Source organism: Gouania willdenowi, chromosome 12, assembly GCF_900634775.1.
Source record: "Gouania willdenowi chromosome 12, fGouWil2.1, whole genome shotgun sequence".
Taxonomy (NCBI): domain Eukaryota; kingdom Metazoa; phylum Chordata; class Actinopteri; order Blenniiformes; family Gobiesocidae; genus Gouania; species Gouania willdenowi.
The window spans coordinates 5,825,174-5,847,391 of NC_041055.1; the positions used below are offsets into that span (position 1 = coordinate 5,825,174).

The 22,218-nt window shown below is 40.0% G+C and overlaps 1 protein-coding gene across 4 annotated transcripts; it reads right to left on the reverse strand.

Annotated features, from left to right (window-relative positions):
- Window positions 1-276: 276 nt before the first annotated feature.
- sh3bp2 (SH3-domain binding protein 2) lies at window positions 277-21,653 on the reverse strand. 4 transcript variants are annotated; one of them, XM_028462888.1, is made up of 13 exons: window positions 21,361-21,653; window positions 10,916-11,055; window positions 9,272-9,374; window positions 7,435-7,552; window positions 6,040-6,107; window positions 5,443-5,519; window positions 5,249-5,341; window positions 3,772-4,366; window positions 3,403-3,526; window positions 3,248-3,303; window positions 3,042-3,117; window positions 671-730; window positions 277-580 (listed from the first exon to the last, which is right to left on the reverse strand). In XM_028462888.1, exons 2-13 carry the CDS (start codon window positions 11,049-11,051, stop codon window positions 449-451), a joined length of 1,638 nt encoding a protein of 545 aa, XP_028318689.1. In that variant the 5' UTR covers window positions 11,052-11,055; window positions 21,361-21,653; the 3' UTR covers window positions 277-448. The 4 variants fall into 4 exon arrangements, with proteins under 4 accessions (XP_028318689.1, XP_028318688.1, XP_028318690.1 ...); XM_028462887.1 differs by lacking the exon at window positions 21,361-21,653 and adding an exon at window positions 19,821-19,882; XM_028462889.1 differs by lacking the exon at window positions 21,361-21,653 and adding an exon at window positions 18,844-18,867.
- Window positions 21,654-22,218: the final 565 nt, after the last annotated feature.

A 22,218-nucleotide genomic window follows, 5' to 3' on the forward strand; every position in this document is an offset into this window, starting at 1 on the left:
CAATATTTTCAGGGCTTCACAGTTTTCCCAGTGCTTTTATAGCATGATGGCAGTCATCTATTATGTTAAACAGTTGAAAAACTCAAAATTCTTACAAAATCCTAAAATTTTCTTCAAATTGTTACATAATACTTCCCTTAATTAAATAGAAATTGGTCCCAAAATCTAGGAAATTTAAAGTGAAGAGCCTGTTGGGACTGATATCTATCAGTCTTTGCTTGGATAAGGTCGGTTTCCTACATATTTTGTATTTTATGTATACGTAGAAGTGCAAACTAGGGAACAATAATGTTGAAATTACTTGTTTTCCCACATAAAATCTGTGGCCCACTGGAGGTCAAACTGCTCCATATTTGGCCCCTGAACTAAAATGAGTTTGACACCCCTGATCTAGGATTTGTTGAGCCCTATGATGGGGTTTGAACATGGGGGGGTTCCTGGGAGGAGGTCAGACGCTCTTTGTGAAAGGCTTCTGCAGACGCAGAGAGTCATGCTGAGGAAGAAGATGATCGTAGTAGTGTTCGATCAGCGCCGACAGGGAAGGGAAAGTCACGGCACTTTCCAGAAACACGCAGTCGTCCTATTTGAGGAGCACAGTGAAGAGTTAGTGCTGTTTTCTTCTTGTTCATTCACACACATGTTTTAAAACACTAGATATGTGTGTTCTCACCTCTTTGAACAGCCTGTAGTTCCTGGCTTTTCCTAAACTACCATCCCACACCACCAACACCTGAGAGCAGAGAAACACACACACACACACACACAGCTCTGTTCATCCAGCGCTCACTGTGTTTAACCTCAGGTACCATCAGAGCTGATTAACTCCTGGACTCGGACACAGATGGAAGACATGTAACCACCGTTTTACTCATTTCAACCCACTAACTGCAATAACCAACCAATCAACCACCTAACCAGTCATCCAACGTACCAACCAAGCAACCATCGAACCAGTCAACCAACCATCTAACGTACCAACCCAACCAACCAATCAACCATCAAACCAGTCAACCAACCATCTAGCGAACAAACCAACTAATCAACCATCAAACCAGTCATCAAACCAGTCATCAAACCAGTCATCTAACCATCTAACGTACCAACCAATCAACCATCGAACCAGTCAACCAACCATCTAAAGTACCAACCAACCAACCAACCAATCAACCATCAAACCAGTCAACCAACCATCTAGCGTACTAACCAACCAACCAATCAACCATCAAACCAGTCAACCAACTATCTAGCGTACCAACCAACCAACTGATCAACCAATCAACCATCTAATGTACCAACCAATCAACTATCTAACCAGTCAACCAACCATCCAACATACCAACCATCTAACGTACCAACCCAACCAACCAATCAACCATCAAACCAGTCAACCAACCATCTAGCGAACAAACCAACTAATCAACCATCAAACCAGTCATCAAACCAGTCATCTAACCATCTAACGTACCAACCAATCAACCATCGAACCAGTCAACCAACCATCTAATGTACCAACCAATCAACCAACCAATCAACCAATCAACCATCAAACCAGTCAACCAACCATCTAGCGTACTAACCAACCAACCAATCAACCATCAAACCAGTCAACCAACCATCTAGCGTACCAACCAACCAACTGATCAACCAATCAACCATCTAATGTACCAACCAATCAACTATCTAACCAGTCAACCAACCATCCAACATACCAACCTACCATTAAACTTCCTACCTGCAATTACCAATTAATCAACCATCTAACCAGTCAACCAACTATCCAACGTACCAACCAACTAACAATTCAATAAAACCATTAACTGCAATAAGAAACTAATCAACCAATCAACCATCTATCCAGTCAAACAACCATCCAATGCATCAACCAATCAACCATCTAACCAATCAGCCAAACATCCAATGTACCAACTTACCAATAAACCCCCTACCTGCAATAACCAACCAATCAACCATCTAACTAATCAACCATCTATCCAGTCCACCAACCATCCAATGAATCAACCAACCAACCTACCAATCAACCCACTAACTGCAATAAGAAACAAATCCACTAGTCAACCAATCAACCATCTAAGCAGTCAACCAACCATCTAATGTACCAACCAACCAACCAACCAACCCATCAACCATCTAACCAGCCAAACAAACATTCAATGTACTACCCGACAAACCTACTAATAAACCCCCTACCTGGAATAACCAATCAACCATCTAACCAGTCAACCAACCATCCAGCGTACCAATCAACCAACATACCAATCAACCCACTAACTGCAATAACTGAACAACCAATCAACCATCTAACCAGTCTACCAACCATCCAATGCATCAATCAACCAACCTACCAATAAATCCCCTACCTGCAAACACCAACCAATCAACCATCTAACCAGACATTCAACCATACATTGTACCAACATCCAACCAACTGCTCTAACTTAACTAATCAACCATCCAACAGACTGCACAAACTAATATAACTAACCTATGCACAAACCAGTCAACCAATGTACCAACCATCAATCAATCATACTATCCAACCAACCCACCGATCAACAAACCAATGTACCAACCATTCAACCAACCATCCAATCAACTGCAGTGACTACACTAACCACTGACCAAATTCACTATCTAACCATTTAATTAACCAATAACTATTCAAACTAAACTAATACACTATGAACCACTCAATTAACTTTTAACAACCAACAGACTATATCAACTGCAACAACCTACCAAGCAACCAACCAACCTTAGCAGATACATCAGCTAACAAGTCAACTAGTCAACCCATTTCAAACGACTCAGCAGCACCAATCAAACCAGTCACTCAAACTAGGGCTTGTGCTGATCTTTGAACTACAGCCAAAAATTATCCCTGTGCATACAAGATTCCAGGACCATGTAAGTTGACTTGTTGATTTTTAGGTGAACTGGTAAACTGTTCTGGTGTCCCCCTCCCATTTCTCTCTGTGAGCTGTGATTGGCTCCAACAGGCAAACCTGCTTTCGTTCTCCTACCTTAGAAGTTTTGGTTCCTGAGTTTCGGATGCCGTACAGTCCATCCTGAGGAGGAAAGTGATTCTCTCTGAATAACCTGCACACAAACACTGTGACTCAGAATAAAGCAAAACATTACCACTAAGCACTGAGAACTCCATTAACCAGGTTGTTATAATCTGATGGCTCTGTGATGTATTTTAGAAAAAAATCTACTGAAGTCATACTTTTCAACAACGTAGGTTTCAGTTGAATCAATGAATACAGAGTCCGGCAGCAGCATCTGGAAACACAAGAAGAGACCATGTGTCCGTTAAAATAAAGTGTTTTGGTATAAAACCTAACAATTAAAGCATTGATTGTTAGTTTTTCTCGATCTTACATTCTCATAGTCTTCATCAGAATCATCTCCTCCACCGAGTCTGTCCAGGTCTCGTTTTCTCCTGAATTCTGTCGGCGTCACGTCCTCTAAGGAGCGGAAGCTCTGACCGTCCGGAGAGGCTCGCCTTGTGATGTTCAATTTATGTTTTGAATAAAGGTGGACAATGACGTGTTAACTAAGTTAAACATTTAACAATCAGCCTTCAACCAGACATTTTGCTGCTGTTTCGGAATTTGAATTATATTAAAAGTCTATGACCTTCTTTATCTTTCATGACAACTTTGACAAAATCATCCCTGAAAAACCTCATCATCGGTGGTATCATTTTGTTCATTGAGTTTAAAAGTAAATGTTGTGATTGTGACTTACTGAATGGATGTTCCTATCTGTTTAGGCTTGGTTGTGGGCAAGGGCGGTTTGACTGTTGGTAGAGGAGGTTTGGGTGTCTCGGGCTGTTTGTGCAGTCCAGTTTTCAGTAGAGGAGATCGAGGACGATGGCCGGGCCTCGGAGCTTGTCCTGAAGGACCCTGGTTTACAGTCAAATGTGTGGTCTGTGCCCCCAGGCTCAGCTTTCTTTGTTGACAACTACTGCCCACTGACCTGCTTTCACAACGGGTCGGACCATTCAGTAACACGCAAGTGTCCAACTGGTCACATATGGGAGGAGATCTCCAGTCTTTCCTGTCCGGATGAGGTTTTCCTGAAACAGGCAGAGGAGGAGGAGGCAGGGTCGGATGCTGGTGCACGTTTGGTGGAGGAAGAGGCGGGGCGTTGTCCTTCAGTATAGGAAAAGAAGGCGAGGGAACAGGAGGCAGAGGTTTCTTAGGAAACTTGGAGGTCAGGGTTCGGTTTGGGACGGTAGGAGGCGGGCTTTTGTGGAATCCCTGAGAGGAAGACGGACGGGGTTGGAGGAATGCAGGCACAGGAGGAGGGGGGTAGGACGGGGGTGGTCCTGCAGGTCGACCTATGGATAGTGATGGAGGAAACAAAGATTTCAGAAACATCAAATCAACATAAAGCAATTGTATTGAAATGTTTCAGTGTTGTGAAAAATGACAACACATGCAGGTCTGACTTCAGCAGAGTATTTATCACACAGTAAAGGGCAACATTAAAGTCCATATGTTATAATTTTTGACATCATATGTTTTATGTCCATCTTACAGAAACATGGGCATCTGGTGGCCTGGGGACCTCGGTCTAAATTCTTGCGACCCCCAAAACAAATGACTCCAAAATAAACAAAACAGCTAAAACCCACATAATGCGTAGAAAAATAAACAAAACAAGAGCACTCAAAGAGCGCAAACCTGCGCCTAGCGCCAAATCTCCTCTTTGCCAAATATTGTCCGTTATCTGGATCAGTGATCCTGACCATGGTACCATGATCATTCACACTTTAAAGGCTTGGAAGAAATGTATATTTCCATGAACAACGATACAGTAGGTCTAAATGTATGAGTAGCCCTATTTTTTTGAAAAATCACAAGAATATGCACAATCCAGAACCCATCCAGATTAAACCCAATGGGGTAAAAGAGGAACCAAAATAACTGAGTCAAATTGCATGAAGATCGGTCAATTATGAACCGATGTCGAGGGGGAACCATCTCTGTATCCGTGGCTGTGTACATGTATGTAAAGAACATGGACAAGCCATATACAGTTTATTTATAGCTGCTACTTACTGCCCTCTGCACATTACATTGCAGGCACAGATATCCAACAAAGCAAAAAAAAAAAAAGAAAAGAAATATTTCTATATCAATTAAATGAAGATGGATCATTTTCAACATCACACCCATGACCTCACGCAGCAATATGGGAAACATATCAATGTGATTACCCATTGATATGTTACTTGTTGATTTTTGCAAACAGTCGTCGTCTGGTTTCAGATAGTCCTCTTCCTCCTCCTCGTCCTCATCCTCAGCAAAGTCTTCACACAGAGGAAGAGAAAGAGAATGTTTAAATTCCACCTCCACCTATTTATTACACCCTGTAACTTATAAACGCTAAGAGTGATCCATATAAGCTCACCATCTTCTGTAACGACGGGATGCTTGATGTCCATCTGCATTTCGATTGTGCCATAAAAACTGTCTGAGTCCGAGTCACTATGAAGGCAAATGAAAATGTTACAAATATTATTGATAGGATTTCCATATCTTTAATTTCACAGGTTAAGGTTATGTTTTTCTTTACAAGCTTTTATTTTAAAACCAGAACTTAAACCAGCTTCCTGAAACTTTACAACACAGCATACTAGGCTGGGTTTTACAATATCTGCTGCACTTTTCATAGTTTTTGTGAATTGTAATGATATCAAACCTATTAGCATAGCGCTGGTAAGCTAACAGGTCTGGTAAGCAGTAACAGAAATATATATATATATATAATTTTTTTTTTTTTGCGTTAACATACAAATATATTATAATTATAACCCTAACTGTGAAACAACATGTTGACAAATCACAGTATTGTCAAGTCATTTGTATTATGTTAGCTTTAGCTCTCGTGTTGAATTTGCTAATTAGCCTACAGATTACCATTGCGATTTTAGATTTTTGTGAAAAATGATAATTCCTTTTTTTGTTCATAGCAAAACTATGTTTAAATAAACACTGTGGATCCAACCTTGGAACGTGACACTCCTTTCTGTCATTGTAGTGGTCGATCTCCTTTCGTAGTTGCCGCATCCATTTCTGTAAGACAACAACATGACAACAAATAGGTTTGAGGACGGACATTTTGGATATTTATTTTTGTTATCTTACATTTTATTTGAATTAGTATTTCAGTCGTTTTAGTGTTTTGAGAATGAGAGCTAACCCCCAATTTCCACTGGATGTGTAACTGCAACAGAGCTGATATCTTTCCATCTATGCTGCAACCTACCATCTCTCCACATTCTGTACACTGTTCTCCTTTTTAAATTGGAAAAAAAGTTAATTCCTCTTTAACCTGACCTTGTAAACACTTAATTCCTAATGCTAATTTAATTCGGAATTAAACTTAATTCCAAAATAGGTGGCTGGTTTATTACGTTTTTAATTCTGAATTAAAAAATTCTTCTTTCTTGTAAACAGTTAACACTTAATTCCATTTTAAGTTAATTCCTGTCCTTTTGTGCATGTGCAATTTGCGTCGATGACACGCTGGGTGACGACATAATCCAACATGGCGGCCCGGAATAGAACTACAATCAAAATAAAGGTGAAAACAGTTCTCATGTGTGGTCTTCTGTGTTACAGCCAACAATAAAATGTTTGTTGTGTGTTTTTTCCGATAGACGTGATAGACGTGATACGTCATGTTCTCCCCCTGTCCAATCAGAGCTTTCCCAACCCCCAGACCTAAAGCGGATTTAACTGAATAAACCGAATAAACCAGTTTTCCATGTAAATCTCAATTCGGGAATTACTATTACCAAAATCAGAATGATTTAATTGAGAATAACTAATTCTGAATTAAAAAAAAAGAATCATGTCACCGTGGCCATTGTCTCAAATTATACAACATGCATATGTGGCCCATTACAGCTGCATAACTACTCCGTCAGTCCAACGCTCTCCGCAACAGATACGCAGACTGTCTATTTTTGCCAGACGCTGGGGCAATGACGCATAAAGTTTGCACAGACACAGAACAAAACGTTCAGTTTATTTTCAAAATAAAATACTCCGCGTTCAATGCGGATCGTATTTCCATCCATTATTCGACTCGCTTGGTAATTGAACGTGCATGAGTTTAGTCGAGCAGCCAATAGTAACGCCCAAAACAGCTCATGGAGCACGTGTTTGCAGAAACGCTCCTGGATTTCTAAAGATTCACTGTCCACTCAGAACACGTTGATTACAATTTGCTCAAAGATGATTATGGATTTTTGACCAAAAAAATGTATTTAATCAACATTCTGCAAATGCGGTATGAGTTGTGAACTACGGTAATCCAATGATTAACCCAGTAGAAGGGAACGTCTGTACAAAGTTGCCGAAGTTGTATCCTGGGTTTTCTGGCTGCTGTTTTTACCCTTCTCTCGTCCTCGCTGGCTGCTGAGAAGAACCACGTCCTGTGTTTTTTACTGAAGTGGATGATCTTAAAAGGAAAAACATTGTTGGACGTCGTCTCCTCTGAGGCTCTCATCACTCTGTGTGAACGAAAAAAGTGAATAAACAGTTTAAGTGTTGAGATTTCACCACAAAACCAATTTATCTATATCAGAAACCTCATCCAGAGTCTTAGTTTGGAGGTTTAGGTACTGAGGAACCTTCTCTGGTGCACAGAGACATTCAATATCTTCACTCCATCTGTCTGTATTCTGTGCTTTCTCTTCCTCTCTTCTCTTCATCTGCTTCTCCTTTTCTCTCCAGGTGTCGTAGCTTTCAAGATGATGGTTTCAAATCTGTGGTTTGTGATTCAACTGCTGATGTTCTCTCTCTATCCTGCTCTGTTTTGTTCTTCCTGTACACTCACCTCAACTGGTCGAGGGCCATGTGATGACTTTATGGTATTTGGTGATATAGGGCTCTATTCTCCCATGTGCGTGAGTCCAAAAAGCAGCGCAGCGGCGTTGTTTTTGGCTGCACACTATTCTTGCCCCCTGTATTTAAATCAGTCACTGCGCGCCTTTATCCCAGTTACGCACTCTCTGCTGAGCGTCCCTGAAATGTGGGTGTTCCCATTCAAATCTGCCCGTGCGCGCATTCTCCGTCTGCTTAAAGCTGATATGCGGAGTTTCTGAGAAATCTATGTGATATGATTCTTTTGAAATGCGAAAAAATACCTAACGAGTCTTTTACTATGGTCTACTGCTGTCATTCATATACATAAACTTATATAAGTCCCTCCTTCGTCCTATAGACCCCTATACAAATGGAAACGACCGAGTGCAGCCAGTCAATAGGCTTTGACTTTGTGTTTTTGAGACTGTGAATCAATGTGAATCCGGAACTATGCACGGAAACAAGGCCGCATGTCACAACAGCAAACAGGTAAATATGATTTTGGCTCTTACCTGACCCATAGACATATATGACTGCGACCCGATGCGACCGTGTTATGTTCTGCGATGCATGTGCAGAAAAGTAGAGGCGTGGCTTCTGGTAGATTGGGAGAGGTAGTGGGAGGAAGTGAGGCTGTTTAGGGTGGGACAACGAGATGTTTCTCAGAAACTCCGGATAGCAGCTTTAAGTCCTTTTCCTCTTATGCGCTTCTAACCCTGGAATAAGTGCAGCGCCCTGATAAGGTGAAACATTATATTGCACTAGAAATATGGACTTAGTTACATTTAAAGCCACACGGACTTGTGCGTCGCGCAGCAGCAGCAGCTGTGATCACTCAGCTGAGCTCCTCTTCTGCAGCAGCTGTGAGCATGCATGTGAGTGAGACGGAGCACAGAGGGGAGGGACGAGGGGGGAACGGCGAAGTCGTCAGGGAAGCTACATTCAAAATCATGCTAGCTTTTGAAAATTGCCTACCCTACCTTTAAAGCGGGACGTTCTACGGCCGGGTTATTTCCTCATATCTCCAGCGCATCTAACTCGGTCATGCTTTAATATTAAAAGTGAACTTTATTATTTTTACGGATTTCAATGACATTTACAAGCATTGGGAAAACTCCATGTTCCATGAATTCTAGAAAAACCGAAAAAAACGACATCACCGCCTCCTTTCCTTCAGCCCGCCTTCATTCACAGACTACACAGTTTTGCTCTACTTATGCGCGGTGGGCGTGTCAGGAGCCTGGACCAAAGAATACGTGTAGGAGAGAAGTGCGTAACTGCAGGCGCGCAGTCCAGACGGAAGACAAAACCCCATAGTATCTCCTGTATATATAAAAACAATAGAGGATCAAAGATTGAATTACCTGTTGTATCCATTGAGCGAAAATGCCCCTTGTGGGGAAGCAGAGGTACTGCTCTTAAAGTAGTACACACAGCCTCTGTGGATGATGACGTATCTCAGTGGCCCTGAAACACAAGCGTTTGTCTTACGTCAATTCACTTCTAGAATGATAAACTTCAGTATTTTTATTTTATTGCTTACTTTTGGTTTTACACAACCTAAAAAGGGACACAGAGAGGAATAAACACAATAGTGATGTATGGGAAGGTGTGTGAGAAATAGTTGGGAAGGGATGCTTGCAATCTCTTACTGCACAGTCATTCTAAGTAGTTAATATCGTATATAATGCCAAACATATCATATTTAATAACTTAGTTTTGGAACTCTACATCAGGGGTGTCAAACTTATTTTAGTTCGGGGGCCACTACGGACAACTTTGATCTCAAGTGGGCAACAAAGGTAATGAATCGAACGATTTCATCTTAAGTGCTACTTTGCATTTCCATGTATAAATGATTTGTAAGCATGTGTGTAGAATATATTAGGCACCAACAATATCCAAGCAATAGGTTAAAAAATAAAAAAAAAAAAAAAGAAAAAAATAGGTATTGGAAATATTATTTCAATTTGGGGAAATTTTGTCAAATAATTTGAGGATTGAGCAGGATTTTGGAAAAACTAGGTTTGTTCCAACAATTCAAGAGTACAAATGACTTCCATCGTATTATACAAGCATGGGGAAAACTGGAAACCCTGGCAAACATTTTTGAGTTTCTTTGAATTTGTGACAAATTCAATGAAACTTCACTCAAATAATTGTAAAGTTTTACTTCCAAATAAATATATTGAAAAATTGTGTTTTTTAAAAGTGTATTATTTTGCATGGATGCCAATATTTATGTTTGGATATGATATAGTGATGTAAAATTACTCCCAAATTCTGGTTAATTTTAATAAATAATTCCCATGAAAAGTTTCTATTTTTTAAAATATTAAAATTCCCAAGCTTATGTTCAAGTTCCAACCCTACCGAGATATCCACAACTAAATATGTTGGTAATTTACAAAATAATAATTTTTTTTCCAGTCATTTTTACCTTACCCTGCGAGCCTATTGGATGTTTCAAAGATTCGGATTTGGCCCTTGGGCCTTGAGTTTGACACATGTGCTCTACATGATCTGTGTGTTGTTGTTTTTTTCAGGAAAAACCCTAAGTATATGATCACATACATGCAATACAAGGATAATCCACCATGGGGCAGTAATTAGCTCAGCAGAGGCCTTTCCAACAAGATTGTCAATTATGTGGGAAGATGCACAGGTGGTTTTAGAAGAAGAACTTTTCCAATTTTGAAAAGGTTAAGGTGAGAAAAACATTCACATTTTTACTTAAACATCAATAGGAAGAGTTACTGGGATGATGCAGTGTGATATTAGTTTATATTTCGTCATCACTGTTTTAGTAAAACCATGTTTAAAATAGTGTATCAGATTTGATACAGCAGGTGTATGAGGTCATGTAACTCTAACTCAGTCAATTGTCATTTTATTGCATTTCATGCATTTTACATATCATCAAGCAACAAAAAGTATGTGCGTTAACCCTCTCCTGTGGTGGATGGGAGGGGCTCAAAGATAGGAGGGTTCTCTTTTAAAGGACTCACATTTCATGAGGCTGAACTGGCTCCCTCCCTTCTTGTGCAGATAACCAGCTGTAGACACGCCCCCAGGCATAGTAAGCAGGTTCTGAGCTCCGATAGCTCTCATCGGCGCCGGCCAGCAGACCTCTGGAACTGACATGCTTCTACGGAGGAAGCAGGGAAACAAAGGCAAGGCTGTAGTGTTTGAACCACGACTCGGCACTAATACCCCAATAGGCTTTTTGGTTTGAACTACAACTGCTGAAACAAAACTCAATATTATGATCTGCAATGTTCAGAGAAAATGCTAGAAACCCACTTTGTTACAAGCGATACGCTTGACTAATTAAAGCAATATTCTACGACCCAATGAGTGTCCAACATTGGCGATACAGAAACGTACGACTCTGATTGTGAATCAGATACTTAATTGTATTCATGGTAACTTGAGCTTCAACACAAATCATTGGAAGTAGCCTAGATCATAAAATAGGAACCTCTTGCCGTGTTCGATATGTCATACTAACGTACTGCTCATAATGTTTGATGTTAAAATGAGTATGTAGTGCGTTCACATTAGATAATATGAAAAGATGAGTATGCAAGAAATACCCTGAGGTATACAATATCGGGACATTTTTGCAGTATGCACGGTGGGCACACTAGTCATGCTCAACCGCCCCATGATGCATTGCGAGCAGAATGTAAAAACACACCGGCTTCAACCTAAAATCCAACATTCCGTTTTATAAACAATATCATCTTTTCTTACATTCCATTCGTTTTTTTTTAAACGTTTTTGTAAATAGGGCTCTTGTTTTGCACTTCATACTCATTGAGTATGAAGTGCAAAGTAGGGAGTGTGCCATTTTGGACACAGCCTCTGTTCCTAACACAATGGAAACAAAGGCTCAGTAAAAAAAAAAGCAAACAACGGCTCGGCAACAATTATTAAACCATGATAATGAAAATACACCATAAATTGCCGACATTTATCAAACCATGACTCAGCAACAATACTCAGGAAGGCTGTGGTGTTTAAACCATTATTCAGCAACGATACTCAAATCATGAATCTGCAATACTACTCAGGTATGTTGTGGTGTTCAAATCACGACTCAGCAACTACTACTTCAGAAGGCTGGGTGGTTCAGTGCATTACAGAGCAACAATCTAACCATGACTCAGCAGAAATCATCAGGAAGGCTGTGATGTTTAAACCATGATTAGGAAACAATACTCAAACCATGACCATGGTTCCCTAAAACAACGACTTAGCAACAATGCTCAAACCATGAGCCAGCAACAATACTCACACAACAATACCCAGGAAGGATTTGATGTTTAAATCATGATTAAAAAACAATACTCCAACCACAACTATGGCTCCCTAAAACGACTTAGCAATAATACTCAAACCATGATTCAGCAACAATACTCAAACAACAACTCAGCAACAATATTCAAGAATGCTGTGATGTTTAAATCATGATTCAGCAACAATATTCAAACCATGACTCAGCAACAACACAAGTCAGCAGTGGTGTTCAAACCATGGCTCGTGTGATTGAAGGTGTGCTGACAAACGTCTCCAGCACCAGCCTGAACTGTTGATACAAGATAAGATGGTTTCACTGGCTACTTTCAAACATGTGATAAGGCTCCATTGAAACGCTCCAATTCTGACTCCTCTGAGGTGCTTCCTACCTCCTGTTCAGCCTTGTGCTGATGATTTGAAGAGCAGAGCAGACTGTGGAGGACAGAGCTGAGGAGGCCGAAGCTGGAGGAAAGTCCATGACAAAGAGACTGGAATTGTTCTCTCCGATTCTTCCCAAACAGAAAGTAAAATGTGTGTCTGGGATCTTCCTTCCCTCAGATCCCCCTCCTCTTCCTTCTACCACTGACAGATTTCCATCTCTCTGAACATAAACACTTTCAAACTGGTATCAGGCACCCACGTACGCACTATCCTATGTGGCGCAAGTTCAGACTGGATAAACATTGCAATGTGAGGCAGATGAGTTGTGAAGTGCTATGAGATGTATCATATGTGTGTTATTTATGTGTTTAAGGTCCCGTCTCTCAGCAGCATCCAATGTTTCCAGGAGGGTTCGTGAGTGTGTGAAGCCAAAGGAATGAAGTAATTTGAAAAGTTTTCATCTGAACACACTCCCTTTCTCTGAGATAAGGACCCAAGGCCAAGCTTTGGGTCTGGTACCACAGTAACAAGATGTCTTGCAACATTCAGCTTGATTGTGAAAAGTTGAATTCAACTTATCCCATGAAACCACTGTCTACTGTATTAGGGACACCTGGAGTTAGCAAAAGTATTCTTCAGAGATGTTTGTTGGACAATGACATTGTCACACAGTAGAAACACATCCATGATGCACATCCCAAAGCTGCTTGAGTTCCTACGTGTCAATACCAGACAGCAAACCCAAATAAATCCTTCATTTCTGTTCAAAAACCATACAAACATCTTTAAAAATATCTAAGAGAATACATTACTTAATAAAGAATAGTTTCACATGTACTGTCATTTGTAGTTGTATCTTCAAAAATGATTGATATAAAGTGAAAGACTCTAGCAATAATCTATCTAGACCAATGAAAATGTCCCATTTCCCATTCATTATTCTATGGACCAATGAATGTCCAACATTGTAGATTCAGAAACACACTAATTGCCACAAAAGTATCCGATTGTGAATTGGAAAATCAGTTGTATTCACTGTTTCCATGGTAACTTGACCTTAAACATAAAGCGTTGGAAGCAGATCAGAAGAAGGAACAATGTGTTTGTACCCGAATGGAAACCATGACTCAGCGACAAAAAATAAACCACAACTCAGTATAATTAATAAACCATGACTCAGCAACAATAATTAAACCCTGATTCAGCAACAATATTCCAACCCTGATTCAGCAACAATAATCAAACCCTGACTCAACAACAATGTGTAAACCCTGACTCGGTAACAAAACTCAAACCATGACTCAGCAATAATACTAAGGTGATTTGTGATGTGCATGATGTGGTTCAAGTAATATTAAGGTCTTGGTCTAAAACAGGTTGGTTTCATGCTTTCTTTACAATCAGAATAATCACAGCAGCCACACAATGATACTTTAGATCCCCGTCTAATTTGTCTTGTGTAATGTGGCTATGTCAAACCCTCTACCGCATGTGTTCAAACTCAAGGTCCGGGTGCCAAATTCTGCCCTTTAGAGCATCAGATTCGGCCCACTCGAGAAAGTAAAAATGATAGAAAAAAACATGAAACACTTTGTACATTACCAACTAATTAAATAGTAGATATACCAGCCCCTCCAAATACAAAGTCAATTAAAATCAACAATATTTGCAGAGCCCAGTTTTCTTTTTTAACATCAAATTGTTTACAGAACTTTTTCCAATCTGGCAAAATTTCCTCAAATTCCCAAAGATCAGGGCAATTTAAGTGAAGATCTGACAGGGCCTGATATACTCACACACTTTATCATTTATATATCATTTATGCTTGGAAGTGCCAACCAGGGCACATTAATGTTGAATTTGCTCTTTTTACCACCTAAAGTCTGGCCCACTTAAGATCCGTATTTGGCCCCTGAACTAAAATGAGTTTGGCACCCCTGCTTTACCATCACTAGGAGGGTTTTTAAACTTCTCCATCCTGTGTTTGGGTGAAGCTAAAGATGCTAATCAGAAAACTGCTGTTCAACAGGAAGCACGTTAGCTGCTCACATACCAGAGCTATTCGGCCATGTTTCCTCCCTGCACGCACGCACACACACACACACACACACACACACACACACACACACACACACACACACACACACACGCCTGGTATTTTTCATCCACTCAAAAAAGAACAACCTATTTCGTTATAAGCCAAATCTCTGTTTGCATTAAAACTTAAAGCACAGCTGTAGCAACTACTTGTTTGGTCATATGAAACCAAACTGGATACCCAAGGAAAACAAAAGAACCTCAGTAGCAGTGAATAGGGAACACGTCAACAAAGCAACCCGTAGTGTTGACTCTACCACCACTTTTCAGTTCCTCACTCTTCAATGTTTTTTCTCTAAATCAAATATATTCAACATGCTCACCTCGTGTAGCGTTTAAAAGCCACCTGTGCAAACAAATGACACGCACATTTATTCAAGAACACTTTTATCAATGATTCTCCTTCCTTCGGGCAGAACTAATGGGAGAGCCGCATTGTTTGCTGGATGTGATGAATTAGGGTTGTTGTGTTTGAATTACCTCCTGCTGGTAAAAACACAGTGTCACAGTGAACGCAATAGATGTTGCTTGTGAGGAGAGTGTTTACATTTAATAACCATTAAAGTGGGCCACATTATTAATATTAGATTTATGGTAAATTGGAGGATTAGTACAGGAAATTTCAAAGGCTTTGTTACTTTTGTTTTGTTGTCATTCTGTGTATTTTTAGTTGTTTTGTGTATTTTTGTTGTGTGTTTTTTATGTTTTTGATTTTTGTTTTTGTTTTTATTGTGTGTTTTTAGAGTTATTTTGTCTATTTTCAGTTTTGTTTTGTGTATTTTTGGAGCCATTGTGTGGGTTTTTGTTGTAGGATATTTACGTTTTTCGAGTCATTTTGTCTATTTTGATTTATGTTGAGAGTTTTTGGACTAATTTGTTTGTTTTTATTGATGTTTTGTGAAAAATCCTTGTCGTATAGTACGTCTGAAGTCATCTTAGATATTTTACTTTTTTGTGTGCTTTTATGCTGCGTTCATACCGAATGCATCACGAAATGTTCGTACGTCCAGATTACATAAAAAGTCAATGGATAGATGCGTCCCAGAGACAAAATCATTCCTGTGCAGCGGTGCGGTCCGATCCGCACGTCAAGAGCGTTAGCCGTGCGAGCACGCTCCTGGTTTTTTGTCATATTCGCTGTTGAGAATATTGAACTCCTGCGACTGTTTCGCATGACGAAGGCCAATCAGAGTCTTTGTTGACGATGACGTCAGGCCGTCAACACCGGTCTGTTCACCCATTCAACCATGGAGTAGAAGCTGTGTGTGACCAACTGGAGCTGTATGACACGGCCTTTATAACCGGGACCGGACTAGGAAGGATTTGGCGTGGAGGAAAATCAGCGAGGAGGTGGTAGTAGCAGGTAAAAGTTATCTCTGTAGCACTGAGCTAGCATAGCATTAGCCGCTAATCATGCCGGCTTTTTTCACCGGTGGTTTATGTTTATGAGAGGAGAAAAAGGAGCGCAGCTCCTCGCTTCAGCAGGGAGTGAAACTCACCGAGTTGGATGTGTCACTGGTGGGCGGTGCTTCGCTTCAGACGCGCACATGAAGCGAATGCGACGGAACGTGCGGACCGTTTTGTGCGGTGAATGCCTCCGGTGCAGCAGAAGACGCATTTGATGTGAACGCATCATTAGAGTTATTTTGTGTATTTGTTTTCACCAGTTAGTAGTTACTATTGTAGGTAACACGTTACTTGAAGTTTTATACATAAGGCTGACATTATGCTGTCATTATCTGTCATTAGCATGAATAAGGTGTCATTAAGGCTGTCATTAAGTGTCGTTAGCTAAATGATGACACCTTTGGAGCAATGTTGGCATTTTTTGGGTTAGGTGCAGGGATCTAGTGGGGTTAGGTAGGGTGAGGGTCAGGGTTGGGGTGAATTACATTTTTCTATTACAATTACATTTTCAATTACCCATGTTCAATTACATTTCAAATATGATTACAGTTACCAGTATTTCTCCAAATACAATTATTTTTCATCCTCAGAAAGTCAATTACAATGATTCACAATTACTGTTAACCTTCCTCTTGTGTTAGCTTTCTGTTAGCATCTCTTCTTCTTTATGGCTTCTAAAAATGTGCAAACACAAATATCTATTGTCTAATTTTTATCGTATCTATTGGTTACCTTGTTAGCCTTCCTAATCAATGAAAACATAGCTTTAAATATTTTTGGTGGGGCGTCTGAGCCTTTTTTGTGTGAGTAAACCCCTCAATTTCATTTTTTTAAATGGTAGAATGTAAGAAAACTTGATATGAAACATGTTTTAATAATTTTTCACTACATACAGTATGTGTAGAACTGCACATAGAACTGTAACATGGTTCCACAGTTTTGCATTAAAAACATTTTTACACAATTTTCATGACAATTACAAAGTCAATTATCTGAACTCAATTACAATTTAATTATGACTATGACAGCAACAGATTTTTCAAATTACAATTAGAATTACACTATAATTGTAATTAAATGTCAATTACACTATTCTGTTTATAATTGTGCCCAACCCTGGTAACAAACAATACTTCATGGCACTTTATTCATGCTAATGAAAAGTGTCATGTCATAATAATGACAGCGTTTATGTATAAACCTTCAAGTAAAGTGTTACCCTATTATCTGTTCTGGTGATTCCCAGGAGGAAATTGCCACAATAAGTGTGTGTGATGGTGGATGTAAAGTGGCTACCACCACAGTGCACCATCGTGAGAGCTGACTTGATGACTAACTGTTGTAAAGAGTGTGAATTGATCGCTGCATTACATCTGCATGAACCATCGCTGGAATTTCCTCAGTGCTTTCGATAAGGATTTGCCGTCTACAAACGAGTAGCTGTAAAAGCCAATCCTGTGCCTCACACCTAAAAAGCAGAAGTGAAACCAGCTGCGGCTTGTTGCAGATGGTCGTTCGTAGCTTCTTTTGTCCAAAAGCTGTAGTAAGGAAAAGGATTCCCCACACAGTATTAAAGAGACAATTTCCCCAAACACAAGAGTCAAAGAAATCAGCAGAGTTCCTGTAAACCTATTTCCTATATGCTGAGAAATGATAGTGGCAGAGTGAGTGGGCACCAACATAGTGACGGTTTTCCACTGCACGTTTGTTTGTCTAACACAAAAGCCCCCTTTTTTCCACTTTTTGCCCAAAGAATAGCAAAAACCCACAATTTCAGGTCTAATGACTGCAAAAAAAAAAATGGAAAACGAGAGCAAAAATACACAAAATAACAACAAAAATACAGGGTCATTTGTGCATTTTTGTAGTCGTTTTGTACATTTTTGAAATAATTTTATTTCTTTTTTTTTGTAGTCACTGTGGAGTTATTTGGTCTATTTTCAGTGTTTTTTGGAGCCATTTGGTGTGTTTTTGTTGTGTTTTTTTTTATGTTTGAGTCATTTTATCTATTTCCATTTATGTCTCGTGTGTTTCTGGAGTGATTTGTGTATTTGTTTTCAGAGCCACGTGTGGCCATCAATTACTATTGTTTGTTTATCTAACACCATAGCTGCTTTTTTTCCACTTTTTGGCCAAGGAGTAGCAAAAACACACAATTACAGGTCTAATGACTGCAAAAATCATGGAAAACGAGAGCAAAAGTACACAAAATGACAACAAAAGTACACAAAAGTACACAAAATGACAACAAAAGTACAAAAATGACTCCAAAAACCACAACAAAATGCAAATAATGACAACAGGAATCTACAAAACAACTCCTTTCTCTACATAGATATATTCAAAAAGTCTTGTATGAGCTGAAAAAAAAGCCATGGAAACCATGGCTCAGCAAAAATAGAAAACCATGACTTGCCAACAATTATTAAACCAAGACCCTGCAATGATAATACACCTCGATTCGCCAACATAAATGAAACCATAATTCAGCAACAATACTCATATCATGACTCAGCAATACTACTCAGTGTGTTGTGTTGTTCAAATCGTGACTCAGCAACTACTACTTCAGAAGGCTGGGTGGTTCAGTGCACTACACAGCAACAATCTAACCATGACTGAGCAAAAATCCTCAGGAAGACTGTGATATTTAAATCATGATTCAGAAACAACACTCAAACCATGACCATGACTCCCTAAAACAATGACTCAGCAATAACATTCAGGTCGGCGGCTGTGGTGTTCAAACCTTGGCACATGTGATTCAAAGTGTGCAAAACAAAAGTCTCCAGCCGTAGCCTGAACTAATGATCCAGGATAAGTCACGTCAGGTCCAAATGCACGTCACTTCACTTTGTTTGCGGACACACGGCCTGGTGCTCAACAGACAGGACGACTACTTCCTCAGTGCTGGAGCGTGCATGGCCATCACAGCAGCAGAAGCACAGTGTCCGATACCAGCATAGTCTTTGTCCACATGGAGGGAATGAGATGGACTCATGCCAAAGCGAGTCCAGGACAGAAAGGATCACGAGTGGGACTTAAAGACACAAGATTGGAGACATGAGAACAAAGCAAGGGGGGAAAAAAGCAAAGGAACGAAAGTGAAGATGAATCAAAGAATAACATCAAGGTTAGAAATGTGAGCAGGCAAAGCTCCACCACGCACTTCCTCTGTGGGTTCTGATTGGTCGACAAGAAGCTTCCTGCTTTCACTGGAAATGTGTGCGATTGGCTGTGGAACCAAACTGCAAAAAACTCATGATTCACACACTGTGACAGACTCAGGGGGGACTTTCCATTCTATGAAACTGGAACAATACAGAGGTACACACACACACACACACACACACACACACACACACACACACACACACGCAATCTTCAATTATCCTTGTTCAAATACAACTCAATTGCGATTATGGTGGCTGGCTATTTTTTCAAGGTTGCAAATTTTCCTTTGAAAATCAAATACAGTTCTGAATTACTAAGTAAACGCCCATATTCATGAGTGGGCGTGCCTATAGAATGAACACTGACTTCCTCCTCCCCGCACGGTGACGAAGGGCCAGAGGACGGCCCTCCCTCCTCCCACCCACTACGTAGTCGAGCTCATGCTGCTTTATAAACAAGAGACATGGCGTGGGGGCGGGGCATTCACCTGTACATACATAGACTGTAGAAAATACATACATAGCACTGCACGAAGGATGCTGAAATTCTCACCTTCGTTGGCGTGTCTGTTTACATGTCAATCATGACAGAGAGCTTCCTGGAGGCGTGGCTTCTCCAGCTCAGTGCCGTGTCAAATTTGTCATCAAAGTGGGAACACGTCATCACATTGGAGCGTGGTGTTTGTGCTCACCCTGTAGTAAGAAAGGAGCAAATCACCCTCTAACTAACGATTGAGGGAATCAATGAAAAAAAAACACTTTGGGCCTCTGTATGAAGCCCTAATATTACTTTAGGATGTTTAAAGCACAGAAAAAGTTGATTTAGCATAGCATGGGCCCTTTAAAAGGAGCAAAAACATGGCAAGAAAAAGTGATAAAAATAGGTTAAAAAATGGCAATTTTGGTGTTGTTGCAGAAAAAGGATAAAAAAACAAGCAAAAATGAGTTCAAATTGTTAAAAAAAAGTATTTTAGGTTTCATCTGGAAACCCACTCAGTGTCTCGCGACTTCAAATGGGGTCCCGACCCCAAGATTGAGAAGCCCTGCTCTCGGAGAACCGTCCTCTTCACCATGCTCACACTCTTTTCTGCCCATCAGAGGGTTCCATTCTAACAAACACACACTCGTTAAAAAGTACCAACAGAGATTAATCACAGCTGCTTCATTAAGCTTTGACGCCATTTCAAAGTAAAAGCACAAGTTCAAACCGTATTTATATCAGCACCAAAGAGACCACAAGCTCTTCAAGAAGACAACAAACGGCTGAAGAAACATCCACAAAATGCTGGGATTCTCCTGCTAGTGTAACCTAAGATGCTAACAAAGTGACACCCATGCCACCACGGGGGCACCGTCAAAATTGGTCCAAATTTTGCCCCAATGTAGTCGTTGAAATGTCACTGTCATTGGGTCGTCCAACTTGGTCCAATTTTAGCCCAATTATTGTCGTAGAACTTGAGTTGATATTGAGCCGTCCAACACGGTCCAAATGTTTTCACAATATAGTCGTTGAAGTTGGGTTGTTGTTGGGCCGTCCAACGTGCTCCAGATTTAGCATACTTGGTCCAAGTGTGGTCCAAAAAACGTCATTGGAAATAGGACTTGTCATTTGGGGTAAGTATAGTTAAATAATTTTAACCCTTTTATTTGGGCTAATTTGGACCAAATTAGGCAAAAAAAATAAGAAGAAAAGATATTGTAACAACTTCAAACATAACAACCCACAAACATAAACCAAAAATACAAATCTGACCTTGGTACAAGTTGACTACAAAGGCTCCCACAAGGTATAAGATATAACAATTAATTAACTAGCTATATTCATATTGAGTGCATAGTACCAGAAAAAGACGACTTTTCAAGTTTCACTTTTTGATCACATATTGACATTGTTTAGACGTGTGGCAAAGACGTCTTTCCAACCGTATGTTGCTGGGTGGGACATGTTTGACGAGTAAGCTAAAAAACCCCAAATCTAATAGAAATGCATGCCTTTGTAGTATTTCCTTCCATTCTTGTCTCACTCAGTGTGTTTTAATCACATAATGTTTTTAAAGAAAGTGGAATGAAAGCTGGGATGTCATTAAACTCACCCATGGACTGCTGTGTCAGCCGTGAAGCCCGACTTCGTGTGTGTCACCAGGGTTTGGAGCTCCTCTGCGGCCTGGGCTCACTTCCTGTCATGGCTGTGTGATATGCTACTGTTCCCTCCTTTCAACCACAGAGAGAACACAGCTCTCACTCACACACGCACCATCAGAGGCAGCTTCTACAACAGAGCCACAGTGCAACCATCACACGCCTCTGCTTCACTCTCTTTTATTGGATCTGCTTCCTATCTTTTTATTTTATTTATTTATTTTTAAATGAAGCTTCTTCGGTCTTCTCTGTAGTGGATTCGTATAGGCTTGGTCACAACACAACAACCAGCTTCCTCTTTGTGGTTCAGACACGCCTCTCCATTGTTTGGACACAAAGCAAATCCCCATAAATTGTAACTCAGTCAGTTGGAAGGAAAATGAAATCCAACATAATACACTAAGTACACAACAATTCAAAAAATACACAAAATGACTCGTAAAACATAAAATGACAACAAATTCAGACACAACAACCACTTAAAGAAAATGACTAGAATAACAGAATATACAAAACATTACAGAATAGCGTCGAAGACACACAAACTGTACACAACAACAAATATACAGAAAGCAACCCCAAAAATGCAAAAATCAACAACAAAAATGCATTAAATAAAATTAAAAAAAATCACAAAATGACTAGAATAACATTAAAAAAACAACACATTACAGAATAGTTCCAAAGACACAATAGTTCCGCCTTCTTGGATTATGTCGTCACCAGCGCGTCATTGCCGCAGAGTTGCACTAGCGCAGAATGAGTCAAATAACTGTAAAGAGGTCTTATATTAGTCTATTTTCTTTTTAAAG